This window comes from Poecilia latipinna, unplaced genomic scaffold, assembly GCF_001443285.1.
Source record: "Poecilia latipinna isolate Pla-1442-1.1 unplaced genomic scaffold, P_latipinna-1.0 Scaffold611, whole genome shotgun sequence".
Taxonomy (NCBI): domain Eukaryota; kingdom Metazoa; phylum Chordata; class Actinopteri; order Cyprinodontiformes; family Poeciliidae; genus Poecilia; species Poecilia latipinna.
The window spans coordinates 274819-292212 of NW_015113227.1; the positions used below are offsets into that span (position 1 = coordinate 274819).

At 37.4% G+C, this 17394-nt stretch overlaps 1 protein-coding gene across 1 annotated transcript in view; it reads right to left on the reverse strand.

Moving 5' to 3' along the window:
- Positions 1-16933, reverse strand: part of polr3a (polymerase (RNA) III (DNA directed) polypeptide A) — a 28398-nt gene extending 11465 nt beyond the window's left edge. The window contains exons 1-20 of the mRNA XM_015043014.1: positions 16720-16933; positions 15998-16133; positions 15311-15448; positions 14646-14972; positions 14283-14522; positions 13077-13239; positions 12538-12674; positions 12340-12443; positions 12119-12260; positions 11086-11226; positions 10169-10238; positions 9767-9894; positions 9551-9689; positions 8617-8781; positions 7705-7877; positions 7088-7199; positions 4948-5066; positions 4276-4413; positions 3843-4013; positions 1883-1996 (exon numbers count right to left, since the gene is read on the reverse strand). Coding sequence (XP_014898500.1) covers positions 1883-1996; positions 3843-4013; positions 4276-4413; positions 4948-5066; positions 7088-7199; positions 7705-7877; positions 8617-8781; positions 9551-9689; positions 9767-9894; positions 10169-10238; positions 11086-11226; positions 12119-12260; positions 12340-12443; positions 12538-12674; positions 13077-13239; positions 14283-14522; positions 14646-14972; positions 15311-15448; positions 15998-16133; positions 16720-16763 — 2901 coding nt within the window. The 5' untranslated portion in view covers positions 16764-16933. The remainder of the gene's footprint in view (positions 1-1882; positions 1997-3842; positions 4014-4275; positions 4414-4947; positions 5067-7087; positions 7200-7704; positions 7878-8616; positions 8782-9550; positions 9690-9766; positions 9895-10168; positions 10239-11085; positions 11227-12118; positions 12261-12339; positions 12444-12537; positions 12675-13076; positions 13240-14282; positions 14523-14645; positions 14973-15310; positions 15449-15997; positions 16134-16719) is intronic.
- Between the last annotated feature and the right edge of the window lie 461 nt (positions 16934-17394).

A 17394-nucleotide genomic window follows, 5' to 3' on the forward strand; every position in this document is an offset into this window, starting at 1 on the left:
AAATGAACTGGACACAACCTCACTGAGAAATCTAAGCAATAAAGAGAGCATTCAGATATTTGAGTCAGTCTGAATGACAAAGATCAGAGTAATTTTGACAGTCACACTGTTATTTAATATGTTCAAGACACAAATCTTGCCGGCACACCATTCTGGATTTAGTACAACAATCCAACATGCTTGGTCACTGTACCTCCAGGTACTTCTCTGCACCAGTCTCTGTTAATTCCTTCATAATAGGGGTGAAAGTTTGAAATTACAACCGGCAAAGTGTTTAACAGGCAAGTCGATGTTTTTTTGTATTTCTATTTTACAACTAAATGCTATGTTGTTTTCAATGATATTTAACCCCAGTAAATACACTGAAACTTGTGGTTGTATCAAAAAAAATAAATAAATAAATAATGTTAAGAAGTTCAAGTGGTAAATTGTAGAAGTGAAAACTTTCTCCTGACACAAATAAGTATACGGTACATGCTTAATGCACCGGATTTATTTCCAAATAAAACTGTAGCACAAGCAAACTAACTATGCCCAATAAAACAAACTTGGTTACAATATAGAACATTAACAGCAAGGTCAAACCAATTTCCAAACATCTTTCGTTTCCCCAAAACAACAAGGTCACAGTAGTTAACGGAAATCAAAAAGTAAATGTAACTCAAGTCACAGGTCCATTAAGAGATTTAACAGGAAAAAAAAGAAAAACCTGCAAGTTATTTTTAACCCAGCTTTAGATTGTATATAACATATGTAGGGTTCTAAATAATTAGAAACATCCCCCCCAAAAAAAGGCATAAAAACAGGAGATTAAAAACGGTAAGACCAGAAACGACAGTGATGAAAGAACAGGGAGGCTGAAACAGTCAAAACACTATAAAAGTCAAAGAAACTAAAAAAGGCCTCCTCTCCGTTTGGTGGAGCTAACAGGTCCAGTCCCTGTTTTCCTGGAGCTAAAAAATTTTGAAGCTCTTTCTAACTATATATTAGAAAACAGAATAACAAATACTTTTGCTATCTTCATTGGGTTTCATGACATTTCTTACTCACGAATGCTAAGTAATAGATGTTGCAGCGAGTGTCAAAGTAGCTTACTGATCTTTAGCTCTGGAAAGTAGACTAACTTTAGCCAAGACAAATTACATAAACTCTTTTCAGGTTTTCTTGGCTTGTTAGGCCATAACACTGCAGTTTGTAGAAGAAAGGTTGATCTGCTTCTGGAGGAAAAAGTAAACACCTCCTACCCAAGATATAAATGTGGGTTTGCGACATTTATCCAATTTCTAGCTCACATTTTTGTTTTTGTGACCCTGTTAAAGCAGCTGGATGTGCTCTGGTCTCAGGTTCAGTAGTTATTCGAGGAAAAAAAAAAAAAAAAAAAACTAAAGTTCTTTCACAGTGCAGACCTGTGGAGTCAAGGCAGAAGTTTTTCAATCTGGTGATTGCAACTTGTTTGAACACCTGAAAATGGTGGTTTTATATGTAAAAGAACAAAATTCTTCATTTAGTCAACATCTGAACTCCATCAATGAGCCACAAAATGTCAGTCAGCTGACATGTAAAATGGAGATCGTAGTCCTAAACGGTTCCACTTGTTATTAAAAATGTAAAATGGTTTATAATTTTGAAAGAGGTCACTGCCCAAATAGAAGGGCGAGAGCACCATCATTTTACAGGACAAAAACTGTCTGAGAGCTACAACAGTTAGCACATTAGTTGCTGAAATAAACCAACAGCTTTAAAATTTGTAAACTGCTCAACAATTAATTGTATAAAATCCCAAAAGATGTCTTTTCCCCAGGCAGATGAAATAAAAAAAACAGCAACTATGAGGATCTTTTTCTGTAGATTTACAACAGTGATACGCTTGGGCAATTCTCACCTCCAAGAAGCTGTCTCTGCAGCACAAAAAGTCCGCCTTTTTCATGATGCCATCAGCAGTGAGGACGAGCTCGTTCTGACTGAGGGCCGGCTCACTTGGGCAAGTGTAGACCGCCTGGAGAGAACAAAGAATCAGAAACAATCATCCGCACAATCAGTAGTCACTGGCAGAGAGACAGCAGCCCTCCGGATGAACAGTTCGCATGCGTGCTCCATCATTTACTGCATCACACTAGTGTTTAACAGACTAAATGACTGTCTTTTTTTTTTTTAACATCTCTGAAAAACTTCACAGTGATTATTATAGACTCAATGCACCTATCTGCATTCCGAGTTAAGAATGTTGCTATCAAGGCATCTTTAAACGGAAAGTGGATCAGCCTTTTGATCCACTATGCTGACTGGTCAAATGTTAAAAATGAGAGCCTATTTCCAAGTCAAATATATTTTTATCCGCATTATTTTTGCAGCTCCAGAGAATCTGTGATATCCCATGTTTTTCTTGTTACAAGCCAAATGATCAATTGCATCAAAACTGGAAGTAAATGCTATTGTTCTATAATCCATATGAATAATTATGACTTAATCTTATATGATTAATGCTTCCAGACCCATAATAATAATTCAGGTCGAGGAAGAAGGGGGAGAAATTACATACCACAAAATCCTCAAAGAAGAAAATCTTCCAAATCCCCTAAGGTGGGTGTAAAATTGAGTTTCTGAACAGCAGCCCAATTGAAGCTTTGACCATTTCGTAATATATTCATAAACGCACTCATTCAGAAAATTAGTGCCGAATGAAAGATAAGGATTCAATATAGAAGGTAGTTTGATCATAACAATTACATGGTAAATTACAAGGACAGCCTTCCTTAAGCAGCTAAAGTGGTAGAGGTTTGGACCAGATCAAACTGAATCTCACTTTAGTTTAGATTACCCAGTTTATCTTTTGGATCAAACCACTGTCTGGAAAATAGATGTTGTTTCTTTAATTATCTTAGCAGTGGGTCTGTTTATTAAACTAAGAGACTCTGGAAAGATTAATAACTTTTTGGTTTGAAGAAGTCTCATCTTAACATTCGGATGTAAAACTGTTTTCTCACACAGAAAACTGTCTAAATGTCTGTTTAAAAAGAAAAGAAAAAGAGATCCAGACATGAAGATGCAATTTGCTGAAATAATTTTTCAATTACCTTAAAAAAGCAACTTAATGTATACATGTATAGATGCATGCCTTCATGTCATAGAATAAATAAAATAGATGTTTAAAAATGTGTTGTTTGTTGCACAAAGGTATGTTAAATACTATGGTCAGCTCTGCTGGTATCTTTCACAATTTGATTGATCAATTATTTCATTACAGCTACGATTAAAACTAACCTTAATTACATCACAAGTGTTCTTAGAGTATAATGACTTTACTTTTCCAATTCAGCACAATCTAGTAATACTGTGTGCATCAGACTGCCTTCACTTACAGGTCTCTGAGTTATAATAGAGTTCATGATGCATAGATTAAATTCTGGTGCATTTTAGCAACTACACACAGTTGAATAACCACTAAAATTACAGATTACTATATTATTGGCATTGGTTTGCATTTTAAAAATTATTTCATGGGTAAATATCCTCACAGTTTTCCTTTCTGTAAATTTTCAGCTGAATTAATAATTAAAAGCAAACCAGGGATGTCACACTTTTGTCAGCTCTAAGTAACCTGAGAAATGACTTTTTTTTTTTTTTTTTTTTTGTCGTTTTAGAAAGTCAGTGTCTGCAAAAGGGAAAAATAAATTGCTCAAAATAATTACTAAATTACTGTGTGGCAGCAGAAACAACTGGGCCTTACGCTGAACAAATACTTGTAGTGTATTTTGGTGGTCTACCCCAAGATGTGTGACAGGCAGGACAGAAAGAAAAGAACGCATCGCTAGCAATCTGTTTTTACTCTGGTCTTAGCTCACCCTAATATTGTCCAGAACTCTCTTAAACTCCAGCGGCTCATCCTTTCCTTCCATCGCAGCCGGATCCAGGCCATCGCCCCCATAAATAAATTGGATGATGTCACCGGTGGAGCTGCGCACCGTCAGGTCATACTGAGAGCACAGATCCTCGAGAGACTTCACCAGACGCCTCTGTCAAACCAAACGTCTGTCAAAGTTACCAAAAATCATCATCATCACTGCTGATTTTTAATCATGAGAAATGGTCCAAAAAAATAATCACTCAGTTGACTGACGGTCAATATAAAACAGCAATTGTTGGCCACTTTACAGTTTGTTTGCATTGAAGTTGCAGTTTGAGGACAAGCTGATCCATGTTCTGCAGACGTACGGGGTTTACTCATTTCCCAGTTTAATTCGGACCTCCGTTACCATAGGGATCCATCGGCATTACCTGCATGTATCCAGTCTCTGCCGTTTTGACAGCAGTGTCCACCAGACCCTCTCGACCGGCCATGGTGTGAAAGAAGAACTCGGTGGGCGTCAGACCAGAATAGAAGCTGTCGGCCACAAAACCCTTGGCAGCAGGCAGCTGGAGGTGAAATTATTATCGACTCATTAAGCAAGCTTTAAAGTGTTCTGAAAACGCCCATGAGAGCATTGCACTTATCTGGATCTTATCCAGTTTTCTCCTGCGGTTCAATCTATGATCGCTTTCAACACATGAATGGGGACAAACCAACAGAATGTGGGGCAAGTTAGTATAGCAAGGACTACTGAAAATAAGTTAGTGTAGCTTATAAGCATCACAGTAACAAGTCAATAATACTTTTTACAAAATTGTTACCCTCGTGTCTAACAAACGCTACATTGGTGATGCTTTGGGTAATATTTCTGAACATTTAGTTTCTTTCTTCTTTGTTTTTTATCAATTTTACTTATCTATATGACCACTGGGTCTAATTTCCTTTTTTGTCATGTGGAAGGGATTTATAATTAAAATATCTCAGGAATAAACGGTGAACATCACATGAATCTTCTGCTTAGTGGGGTTGTTTGCAACCCCAGCATTAACAGTGGTCCACAAACAACAGATGAATAGAGACAGGAGAATGAAAGAGCTCACTTTTGAGTGTTTTTCAAAGTGGGGCAAGGAGCGGTTTTCAAAACCATCCGGGACTCGAGAGCCACTTATAGCCTGCTGACCCACACAGGCGATCATCTGGGAGATGTTAATGAAGGACCCTGAATGCAAGCAAAACAAAAGGATCAGACAGTAAACAGAGCATACAGGCCAAAACGCATTAGATGCAGGAAATAGCAGCTCTAGAAGTTTCACATTTACTATCCATTGTAGCTAACTTTTGCCACAGTGACTGTCAAGTCCTAAAACAAGAAGAAAAGGAAAGCCGAAATAAAAATAAAAGAGTCGTCATAAACACTGATTTTGTCTCCAGACAGAAACGTTTACAAAGAAGTAAAGTTCCAGATACATAGTAAAGAGCTGAAGGAAAACATGCTTCACTTATATTGCTAATATTTTAGACCTATAATTGTAAGAAGCTGCAACTGTAATTCGACTTCTTTTCTTCCCAGGAACCTAAAAGGTACGTTCAGACCTCCATTGTCTGGAATAATTTTCTCTGTTGGTGTGTAAAAACGTAAGCACTTCTTTCATGGTGTTAAAGCATCAAGGCTCCTTTGAAAAAAAAAAAAAAAAAAAAAAAAAAAGGACAAGATCACTCTATCTAATTGCACTGAGAGGTTGCACTGAGGTCAGGGTGTCACTTATCTGAATTTCGGATGTAATCACTTAGAAACGATTTCCTGATGCTGTCTAAAAGCTTGCCGGACTACCGAAGTTCATGCTGCACCATCTTTTCCCAGCTAACTCAACCAGCGACAACTATACCTACAGCTCAACCTTCTAAAATTTAATTAGATAGGATGGGGATGAAGTGACAGTCATGGGAAAGAAAGGTAGCAATAAGGCAAATGTTACTATTAATACTAAACCATAAGTGCTGCAAGTCCTTCAAAGTAAGGACATGGACTCCCGACTGACCTCTTACTAATTCTGGCAGAAGTGGTTTTGTATCTGGAATGTGCTCACAAAACGTTGGGTTACTGAACGTAATCCCTCGTTCGTTGATGACAGAACTACAGTCCTGACCAGACATAGTCATCAGAAGGTCGTATAGGAGTACCATCTTAGAATCTCTATATAGCTTAGATCCAATGTAACATTTTAAAATTCAAAACAGGGCATTGGACAGTAACATCAGACATTACATGGTAAAGTTTGGGATGTTTGTGAATGCTGCCAGAAAAGTTCATACATAAAAGTTTGCAAAGTTGCATTCGAAGAAATGAAAACTAATGGAAGAGATCCATGCAGAGCAGAGATGAGACACCACTGTGCAGCACCATATTGGGTGAAGACAAACAGCATATAAACAAATACATCGTATGTCAATTGTTAAGCATAATGTGAAAAATGTGACGATTTAGACAGCCACAGGACCTCATGGAATCAGGGAGTCACTGAATCAACTATAAACTTATCTGCACACCAAATACTCAGCTCTGGGAAAAATTAAGAGCCCGCTGCACTGAACCCCATTGAAAACCTCCTGGTTATTCCACCAAATATTGATTTCTGAACTCCTCCTGAGTTAAAACAGTGGTATTGGGTATGAGTAGTATTGTTGTTTCTAAATGAATATGAACGTGTTTTCTTTGCATTATTTGAGGTCTGAAAGCACTGCATCTTTTTTTTTTGTTTTTGTTATTTTGACCATTTCTCAGTTTCTGCAAATAAATACTAAATTTTGCTTGGAATTTCGGGGACATGTTGTCAGCAGTTTAAAGAGCAAAAGAACAATGTTCATTTTACTTAAACATGTACCTATAAAAAGTAACATCAGAAAAACTGATCATTTTAAGTGATGTCTTCATTTTTGCCATAGCTGTATGCATAACAACTAAATTACAGCTTTAAAAAAAAGAGACATTAATACACAGATGCATTCAGCATATCGTATGGTTATCAACTGGTTTAGCTGCTATTCAATGTCACTTCTACAGAAAATGCCTTTTTTTAAAAGCACCTGAAAGCCTCTCTACCTTCCTTTGCTATTTTTATTTTTTTTACCTAGAAATGTTAGACATACTGATCAAGCTCACGCTTTTTGTGTTTCTTTTCTGTGATAACTACCAATTAAGAACGGAAAGGTAATCCTAGAATAGTTTTTAGGCAGGCTTACCTTTGGAACCACAGAGAGCCATAATGAGGGGGCTGTTACTCTTATCAAGCTCCCTCAGACAGGCACTGCCAGCTCGGTCTCTGATCACAGAAAGCTCTCTCAAGATGAGAGCCTGTCGAGAAACCAAAACAAAACACGTTGGTGAACATCACAGAATGACAGAATCCATACAAGTTAAGCAATGTTCAGCTATTTGTATCAGTGTACATTAATTTACTGATTTAATGTCAAAGATGTAAAGCCCTTGTTTATTGTTGTGCTGTGTGACTTTGAATTAAACCGATATGTTTTTAAGGTAAAAAGGCAAGTGAAAATTTTCACATTTTGTTAGTGGAGTAAGTCGATGAATAAGCAGCCTTGGTAAGGCTGAAAAAATTGCATAATGAGTGGCTTCTATTTTTAAAGATTGTTAAATGATTCCTTTAGGGCCAGATCAGCATGTGATCACAGCTGCTGTAAAAAAAATTTTTTTTGAAACATTTATAATAATCATTCAAATTTCTGCTGGAGGCTAGTTTGAAAGTCCTGTTTTGTTGGAAATCAGAAAACTCAGTGACACTCCTAATGAGTCACCATCAAAGTGGCGGTGAGGAGGAGTCCGGGTGTAATAAGCCCACCTCCAGGGTCTCCTCTGCCGAGCACCCGGGCTGCTGCTGCAGCTTGCCCGTCTGCAGAGCTTCGATGTATTCATCACACTTCCTGTAGCCGTCGTCCAGCAGGTCCTGTTTGGCCTTCAACAAACCCGTCCCGGGAGTCACGTCACCGATTCCTATAGAGAAGCCTCTGTTGGCTGAAAATCGAATGAGAAAGAACTACATTCAGAACCTCATTGAAGTAATATTGTCAGATTTCCTGTCAACTTTCAACATTTTCTAACTCAAAAGCCAGACGGGCCGCTGGATGAATGACTGCTCTAGTGCCCAACCACTTGGCTTAGCAGGTTTTCTGGGGGAAACCTTGCACATTTAAAAGCGAGTTGCAGCTGCATAATAGCTTAGTTCATATCTTTTCAACCACACTTTACCTTTTTCCCAGCTTGTCATTAAAAACGCTTACTTAAAGCACTCCGTTTTGCAATGATCCTTTGTGGCTTACCCTACTTGTGGAGGGTAAGTTACCCTCCAAAATAAAAACAACATAAAAAAAGTTTAAAACCATGTTTAAAAAGAAAAAGTCTAAAGGAATAAGTTGGGAAGCATTTTCCAGTTTGTGGTTCTCGTTTTAAAGACCAGTTTAAGAAGCTACAGATTTTGAAATCAAAGGAAATGAGAGAAATATTTAACTATCGTTCACATCCCTTCTGTTCAAAGGTTTCAAATTACAAAATGTCTCAATATCAACATTATAAAAAAATCTTTTTTTAAAGAAAGCTCCCAAAAAAACTAGCCTACCTCTTTGGGAGACATTACTATAATAAAGAGATCTATGTTTGTTTTTAGGAATATTTACGTTATATATGTTTGGGTGTACACTAAACATTTGCAAAGTTTTAGTGACCAAATTTTAGGCCAACACTGTGGACCACCTACAAAGATAGACCGGAGCGAGTCGCGCCAGGCGGGACATGGCGTTGGCAGCCTCCAGCTGTCCCCAGTCTCTTAGCAAGATGTAGAAAATGTTGTTCTTTGAGCCGGACCCCAGGGTGCCCTTATCCATGCTTCCACACATCAGCTCACTGTTGTGAATCACCACAACTGAAGGTGTGCGAAAAAAAAAAAAAAAAAAACAGAGGTACAGAGATGAAGACATTAGTTCCAGAAGAGAAACGCCGACAAGGTCAATGGAATAGCGTGATGTTTGCCCAGGACAGCTGATGCTGTTTTAGCAATGAAATATGATATGAGAGACAGTCACTCAATGAATAGTGTGAAAAAAAATATTTTTTTCCCTTACGAGCCTTTTGTGAAATTAGATATTTAGGTTGGAAAAAAAAAAAAGTCATTCGAACTTTTTGTGATTTCTCACAAGGCCTGTCGCGATAAACGATAAATCAATTAATCGCACGATAAATTAAACCTATCGATCTCATTTTAATTATCGGTAAAAATTGTTTAGTTTATCAGTTCCAGTGTTATGTGTTCTTTTGAAAATAGAGTGTATCTATCTATGGCAGGAAATCACATGCATTATTAGTCATTTCCATTAAATCAGAGTCAAAAGGTCTTGAAACAATATTATCGTTTATCACAATAATTTTTTAGATAATTAATCGCTCGGCAAAATTTGTTATCGTGACAGGTCTATGACTCACTATACTTTTCCAAATTTGAAAGTATTTTACTATTGATTTCATATTCCAAAACAAAGCAAAAATAATGAACATCGTGTCTCATTTTTCTCCCATTATCCAATTATAAGCTACTTTGGGATGGCTGATCACATAAAATCAAAGTATGGGCACATTCTGCGAATAAAAAGTAATAAGACAGTAAAAACCATTCAAACTTTTAATGTGAAACTCACATGAGTCGTTGTGGCAGAGATCCTCTCCTTTGCCGCAGTACTGTTTGCCTTTGGTCCGCAAGTTTGCATTGACAGGACAATCTTTACTTGGCTTCAAAATGACACTGAAGATCTGTTTACCTGTCCACAAGGCAATTGGCTGATAGAAACACAGCAGCATATTAGCGGCCTAAGGAAAACAGGGTGGCGTGACAAGAGACACTGTGGTTGCTCTACCTTTATTATAGCAGGGCGAGGGAGAGAGATCCTGATTTTTTCATCTTTCCCCACAAGTATCGATGCAACGATCTGGCAGGCTTTCGACCTATCGAAAAAGGTGTCCTTCAGCGTCAACAGGTACGCACCTTAGAAGACAAAATATGTTGCAAAGTTAGTGCCGGTGAAACATAGCTACTTGTCAAAGCTGCTGTATTGCTCCCTTGACAAGCAAAAAAATTGACATTTTAAAGCATAAACATGTATTTGTAAACATTAGGAAAACTGTGAGAATTTCTAACATTTGTTGATGAAAAATGTAATTTTCTCATTCTAAGTTAAAGATTTTGAAGCATCGTATTAGGAAAGAAACAAACAAACCACTGTTGTCTGTAAACGCTTACGACAGATCTCTGCACCCACCTGTCAGGAAGTCCTGAATAGCAGCAATCAGAGGCTCGCCATTTCTTGGTGTAACAAGGTTAGCTTTAGTCTAGAGGACAAGACAAATAACTGTTGCAAACACTGTGGATTCCTTACAAGAAAACTTACTGAAGGCAACATCTCATTTTTGGATTTCAATTGATTTATTAGCAAATTTTTCAAAGAACCCAGCAATCTAGATAACCAAATTTCCTCCAAAAACAAAATGCATTTTTATTATACAAACCAAATTTGATGTTTTTGCTCATCACAAAAAATATCAGACTTAAGAAATATATATATATATACACTTAAATATATGTAAAAAGTGCTAACTTTAAGATGACAAAATATTACTTTTTTTTTAAATAAGAATAAAAGTAGATCTTGGTTTAGTCATGACTGCAACTTCATTCATGAGTGAATAAAGGAATGAAATAAGGAACACATTAAGTTGGAATATTACTGTTGAATACGATAATGACTGTATAATTTGCCATTATTACTCCAGCTTTTCCTTTTCCACTGTCACATTAGTCCCCCCCTACTCTAAGTATTAGCATCTCATTAAGATTTCAAACTAAGTCTGGAAACATAAAACAGTTAAAACACTGTCCAACTGGTCAAAAATAATATTGGCAAGTCAGGTCTGAATGCATGGCACCATACATATCGTAGCCCAAAATCTCATTGAGACAAACATCTGCAGAGTTCAAAAGACCTAAAATCTTAGAACATAAAAATAAATAAAAAATGCTGAGGCTTTGCCTTTTTGATCAGTTCATTAGCATGAGATCCAAAACATTGTATGTGAGTTTTGAAAAAAATAAAAATTTTAGGCTTTTTATACATCTTAACTTTGGGTGAAAATAATTGTGTAGGGTGTTGTTCTGCTTGAATAATGTGATGACACAAACCCCCATCAGGACCAGGGCTTCGGCTTTGGCTTCTTCAGTCTGAGGCAGGTGGAGATTCATCTCATCGCCATCAAAGTCGGCATTGTACGGCGTGCACACGCACTCGTTAAACCGAAACGTCCTGTGTGGTTTGACTTTAGCCTGCGAGGTTGAGAAAGAGATGATTCATAAGCGAAAGGAATAAAATCAGTATTCTGCTCTTTGACTTTGCAACATTAAATCACCAACGGGAGACAAAAGACACCACTTGAATTCACACAATAACCATAATTACCTATGTTCCTCCAATCAGCCATAGCTCTTTGTAGAGACTTGATGCCTCATTAGTGCATAATAGAAAATTATTATTGTGGTGGGTGATGTAAAGTGCCTGAGCATTCATTTGCTTACATTCTTTTCTGCCTTTTGTTCATATATGCAAAATAAAAAAGCTGTTTCAGCTGTGACTTCTGATCACAGCTGAAAAATTTAAAATGAAAGATAATAGTTCATTGTTGGGAGTAGTGCAACAAAATGAGATTGCACATCATCATTGCAAAAGTAAGTTGCAGATTAACTTCGTAATGTAGGCGGTCAAAAGCTGACCTTCGTGCTAATCATTTTTAATACTTAAGAAGTCTTTACAAATAATGAGTAGCCCTCATAAATATGGTTTCCATTAGATCCACTAGTCCTTGTAACAATCAGTCCTAAATATAGTGTCTCTTCAGCAATGCTGCTGCAACAGATCCATTCTCAACGCCTGGAGTTGTTCTTTCCCACTAAAGCTCTAAGCTTGATCAGGAGAAACTGCTGAGAAAAAAAAAATCAACACAATCTGGACTTCCTTGGGCAGAAAAACCTTTTAAAGGGGCATTGCCATCAATCTTCAAACATTTGAAGAGTGAACTGGACTAAAGCTCAGTTAAATCTGATCCTAAAATGATTCTAATCCTTATGAAAAAATACCAGTTTGTCAGGTAAAGAGCCTTTTGACGACTGAACTAAAGTAAGGAAGAGCTTAGAAATATTTTTAGTCAAAAACCCAACTTACTATGTGAGCCATGATACTGAGTTTGTGCAGAGAAGGCTGTCGATTGAAGAGGACGATGTCTCCATCGATTAGATGTCTTTCCACCACGTCACCAATCCTCAGCTCCTGAGCTATCTTTTCACGGTTCCCGTATTTCAAAAATCTGATGAAGAAAGACAGAGATGTTTACTCTGAGATAAGCTTTATACATGCTGATCCGAGGAAGAAGCAACCAAATTTACCTTTTTATCTGTGTGTGACGAGTCTGGATAAAGTTGGCTCCGGGGTGAACGTCTGGGCCGTTACGAACGAGTTTCCTCATTAGTTCCAGATTGGCTTTGTTTACCTTCAGACAGAGTCAAAGGCAGATACTTCAACTTAGACTCTGACTTTATGTAGGATGTGTAATGAATTTCCTGAACTTATAAAGAACACCTTACCTTCTCTGGATATGTCAGGATTTTAGCCACGTGAACAGGGACAGCAACCTCATCAATCCTTAGGTTTGGGTCAGGGGAAATGACAGTTCTTCCAGAGAAGTCCACTCTTTTTCCTGAGAGGTTTCCTCTGAATCGACCTGAGTCATTAAAGTAAAAATGAGTCAAATTCAAATTAATTATTTAAAAGTGTAATACCATAAAAGTGCCAAAACAGTACTAATTGTGCAAAGATTTGGGATGATCTTTATATATTATTGAACTGCTGCTTGTGCTCAAAATGTCTCAGTAAGTATGATTCGGAATCAATATTGTCACTCAAACAAGTAAAAAGGAAAGAAGGAATGAAAAGAAGGAAGGAAGGAGGGGAGGAAAGAAGGCAGGAAGGAAAAAAGAAAAACATGAAGGTGGGTGGATGACTATTTGCTTATTTAACAAACAGAAAATTCCAAACGTTTGTTTTGAAAGACTTGATCGACATTAGGCATGACGAGCAGGAGGAGTTTGACTAAAAGAGAGAATGCCTTGTCCACTGACTGTACCTTGTTTGCCCTTTAGTCTTTGCACAAAGCCTCTGGTCCACTTTTTAGGTGCCATGTTGAGGGGAATGCCAGAAAGTTCACTGTTGATGTAAAGGGCACACTGCAGCTGCAGGAAGTCCCAATCCTCCATTATCATCTGGGTTTTTGCTCCAGTCATTCGATGCTAAAGGCAAAGAGCGTGATAGAGTAGACTGTTCCAAGGGAAAACAAGACTTATGGCATTAAGATGATCTGTAGAACTGTACTGTTTTTAAATGAAGGAATCAGAGACTCTCTACAGAAGATAATGGCAGTTAAAACTTGCAGAGCAGCTCATTTGACAAATTACACAGACTAGTGACCTAATTAGGAGCAAAAGCCAAGCCTCATCAATGACCCCCTGCAGGTAAAAACACTTCTGTTGACTGAAATGTAATTTCTATTCCAAGTGCAATGACGCTACGCTTTGAAAAGACGATTCACATCAGACCTAATAGCTGATCCATTTCAGCTCAGTCTTCATAATTTAAATAATTATTTACAGTCTTCACACAAGAGTTTAAAGCTACCTGCTAAAAAACAAGACACACAGATTTCTGTTCTATAGTGAAGGTTGAACATATGCAGTGTGTCTTTTAGCTAATTGGATTCACAAATTTCAACTTTCAACCCAGTTCAAACTTTAAATTATGAGAGAATATTAAATACCAGTGTTGCAATTGAGAACCTGCAATCTTTGAGGTGGGGTAGACCAGACATTCAACCCCAGTGATTTAGGATTTAGAGCATATTATCTGGCAAAATTCTATAACAGTTCTATAACAGCTTTATAACAGCAGCAGCAAAGCATCTCAGGGAAAAAGGAAAAATAGCAAAATAAGAACGTCTGGCCTGTGAAGGAATAAGAAATTATAAACTGATGAATTTCTGTGTCATGTTAACATGATAAAGTTCTAGAACTCTTCTTTCAGAGACCCCAGGGGGTATCAGTGAAGAAAGACACATTTTTGTTTTATTGTCTTTTCACTTTTGGTACACAATTTTGTATTTTTTTTTATTTCTCAAAACAATTAAATACAAATTTTTTTGGTTTACCGCGTGAATTTCCAATAAAATACTTCAAAGTTTGTTGGATTCATTAGGACTGCGACAGAACATCAACAGGTACAGGTACATTTTCAAGGAACTATATTTCAGTTGACGACGGTTTCCCTGATTAACACCGACCTTTTTGATGACATCATTTAGGAAGATTATCTCCGTCAGCTTCATGGTCAGATCGTCCTCATTGGTGCCCGACTTCAGATCGCTGACCACTGACGGTCGGATGCAGAGAGGCGGCACGAGCAGACGGGTGATAATGAGATCTGCGGGTTTCCCCGCCTCTGGGTTCATCAACAGCAGAGGGATGTCTTCTGCAGGAATTCTCCGAAATAGATTGAGAACAACCAGAGGGTTCAAATTTTCCTGTGAAAAGGAATGAGACTCAAAGTGAACCAGTCTCCAGTGTAGGGGCAAAAAAACCGCAAACCCTCTTTAGCATACATGTAGCTATGTATTTCTATTTATTTGAACAGATTTGAACCTTACCTGTGCTCTGGGCAATAAAGGCTCCATTAGTTTGTTGTGCTCAATGGCAATATCAAAGGACTGCAGAAAATCAGACACGAAGGGCTCCACCACCTTTTTGGTTGTTTTATACTTCTCGTGGATGATCTTAAGCAAGCCACACTTTTTCACAGATCCATTGAAAGCGCCACAGTTCAAGCAAATTGTCCTTTTGCGGCATTTATCAGAGATCTTCTTCTTCAGCCCTCGTTTCTGCAGGTAGGCCAAGTTTGGCCGTTTCAAGTAATCCATGAATTGCTGCTTGTCTTCTTTGGTCAGCATTATACTCGAACATGTCTTGCAGATCATCTGCACACAGAACATTGAATTATATTTGAACGTTGAATTACGCTTGGAATCAGTCACAAAAATGCCTCAATGAGGAAAGACAAGATTACAGATTCAGATGTTTAAACATTTGAAAACACACAACATTTAAGTTGTATGAATACATTCAGGAGAATTTAAATTCGGAGAACTTATTTAGAACTTCATTTATTATCTTGTTCTGACTGTGACGCTCTAGTGACATCTACAGGACATACAGAGAAATTAAGCAATGTTTCAGGCAGGATTAATCGCTTTCACGGATCGTGCTGATGATCAGATGTTCCTTTTTAAGTAAAAAGGAAATCATGATTTCTTACCTGCAAAATCCCAATAACTGCTTTGAAGTAGCCGACATGAAAGCAGGGCAGCTCCAAATCCAGGTAGCCGTAATGTCCTAAACAATCGGCCAGATTTTTCCCACATGTCAGACATGGTCTGTCTTTCTCACTGGTTCCCTACAGGAAATATTATATATCATGAAAAATGTGCAAACAACATTAATGTGCAAAATCCTGTAAAATATTATACTTTTGTAACGACCTTCACCTACATTTTCTGAGCTTTAACCTTCTACATTTGTACGCATATAGAGTTGAAAGTATTTAATCTTAAGGCATATTCTGAAGGAAACCCTTAGAATGGAAGTAAGGACTATAGGGAGTATGGAGGAGAAAAGTAAAGGAGACTTGGTGAAGTGTACAAGGACACAAAGAGGAAGGAAGGAAGGATTTTTACATCCTATTACTTCCTTTTCCCGTAATTATCCAGACATTTCCAAACCTTTACAGACTGCATATGAACCATGCTGTATAAAGTACATGAACTTTGGCTCCTTAAGCACTTTTATACATGTGGACAGCTAAACTAAGCAGTTTCTTTTTGTGTGTGAGCATAACTGGAGTTAATAAATGTAATAACGTGATTTATTCTTGCACAGAATCCCTCTTGACATAACGTAAAACGATTAATTAAAAGAAAACAAATGACAGTATTATGCTCCATACCATTCGGTGGTCCAACACTCCATAAGGCAAAGGAGTGCGTTTGTTATCTTGGCTGTACAGATTTTTACTGACCACCTGGATGTGGGCCTGCTTTCGCATCTGTTCTGCAGATTTCATCCCAAAGCAGATGTGGCTTCTGTAAACAAGCACAAAGAGTCCAGATAAAGACTGAAATATGCACATTTCAGTTGTGAACTATTCAAACGAATAGATGCTACATTCAATAAGATCAATGTCATATTAATACTGGGCTGCAGAGATGTTTCATTTGACTGACTGAAAAATTACAGAAAATCCGCAATAATTTAAAACAGTTTTTATGAAAATTCATTGCAGTTGACTGACACTGTTGCAGCTCATTCAATTGAAAAAGAACAATCCAAACCCATTGACAGCTCTTAATGAGCAACGTTCATAACCGAAACTCTAAGCAGTATTAACGATAAATGTGATCCCAAAATTAACAAATAAACCACGAATATAAGGTTTAATGTTGCACAAATACGTCACAATATCTCTGCAAAAACACTCAAGGTTGCCTGGTCAACACCAAATACAATAATATTAAATTACTGTAAGTACTACTAATTATAAGATACGTTAGTCAAGAGACAGTAAACCTCATTTGTTCTTTAATCTTTTAAATAATCTTGGCAATAACTGCAACACTTCGACTAACTGTGGCTATCAGACTGAGCTAACAGGCTAGCAGTCACACTCACATTTTCTTCGCCACATCTGTCTCTCTGAATTGTTCCTTCACCATTTTGATAGCTATTGCTATACAACCTTTCGCACAATTAATTAAACTTTTAATCTATCCTTATTCCGACATGTTGCCACTCTGTCTTCACATGCTGTGAACAAACTAGCAAAAAGCCGAGCAATGTGTTGGTAGCATGCGAGGCACATTGGTGCTACGTTCAAGGTGTGTTCGTTATCCTGAGACGTATTTTTTAAATGCTGACGTCCTCCCAGGACTTGGGTGCAGTCAAAAAGTGTATTTCTACATCTAAATGTCCTTGTTTCAAGCATAATTTATAGGCTAGCATTTCTTCTTTTTCTTTTTTCTTTTTTTGCCATTCTTAAGACAATAATGTATGGCGACTTAAAAAGGGAGCTAACGCCGAGTATTTTTTTTTTCAAATATTTTCATAATTTTAGGTCACAATTTGGAATTTAACAATAAATATTTTCTCTTTAAATCCAGCAACTGAATTTCATTTCGCTTTGTTTGGGTGTTTGGATGCTTTCCTATTTTAAAAATCTAATTTACGAGGAGCATGTAAAAGCATCGCGCACAACAGTACACCAAAGAGAACTCGCACAGCTAGCCATGAATTCAGCAAGTACAGAGATTGCGCTGCCCTCTAACGGCTATGAGTTTTATTGTCGTT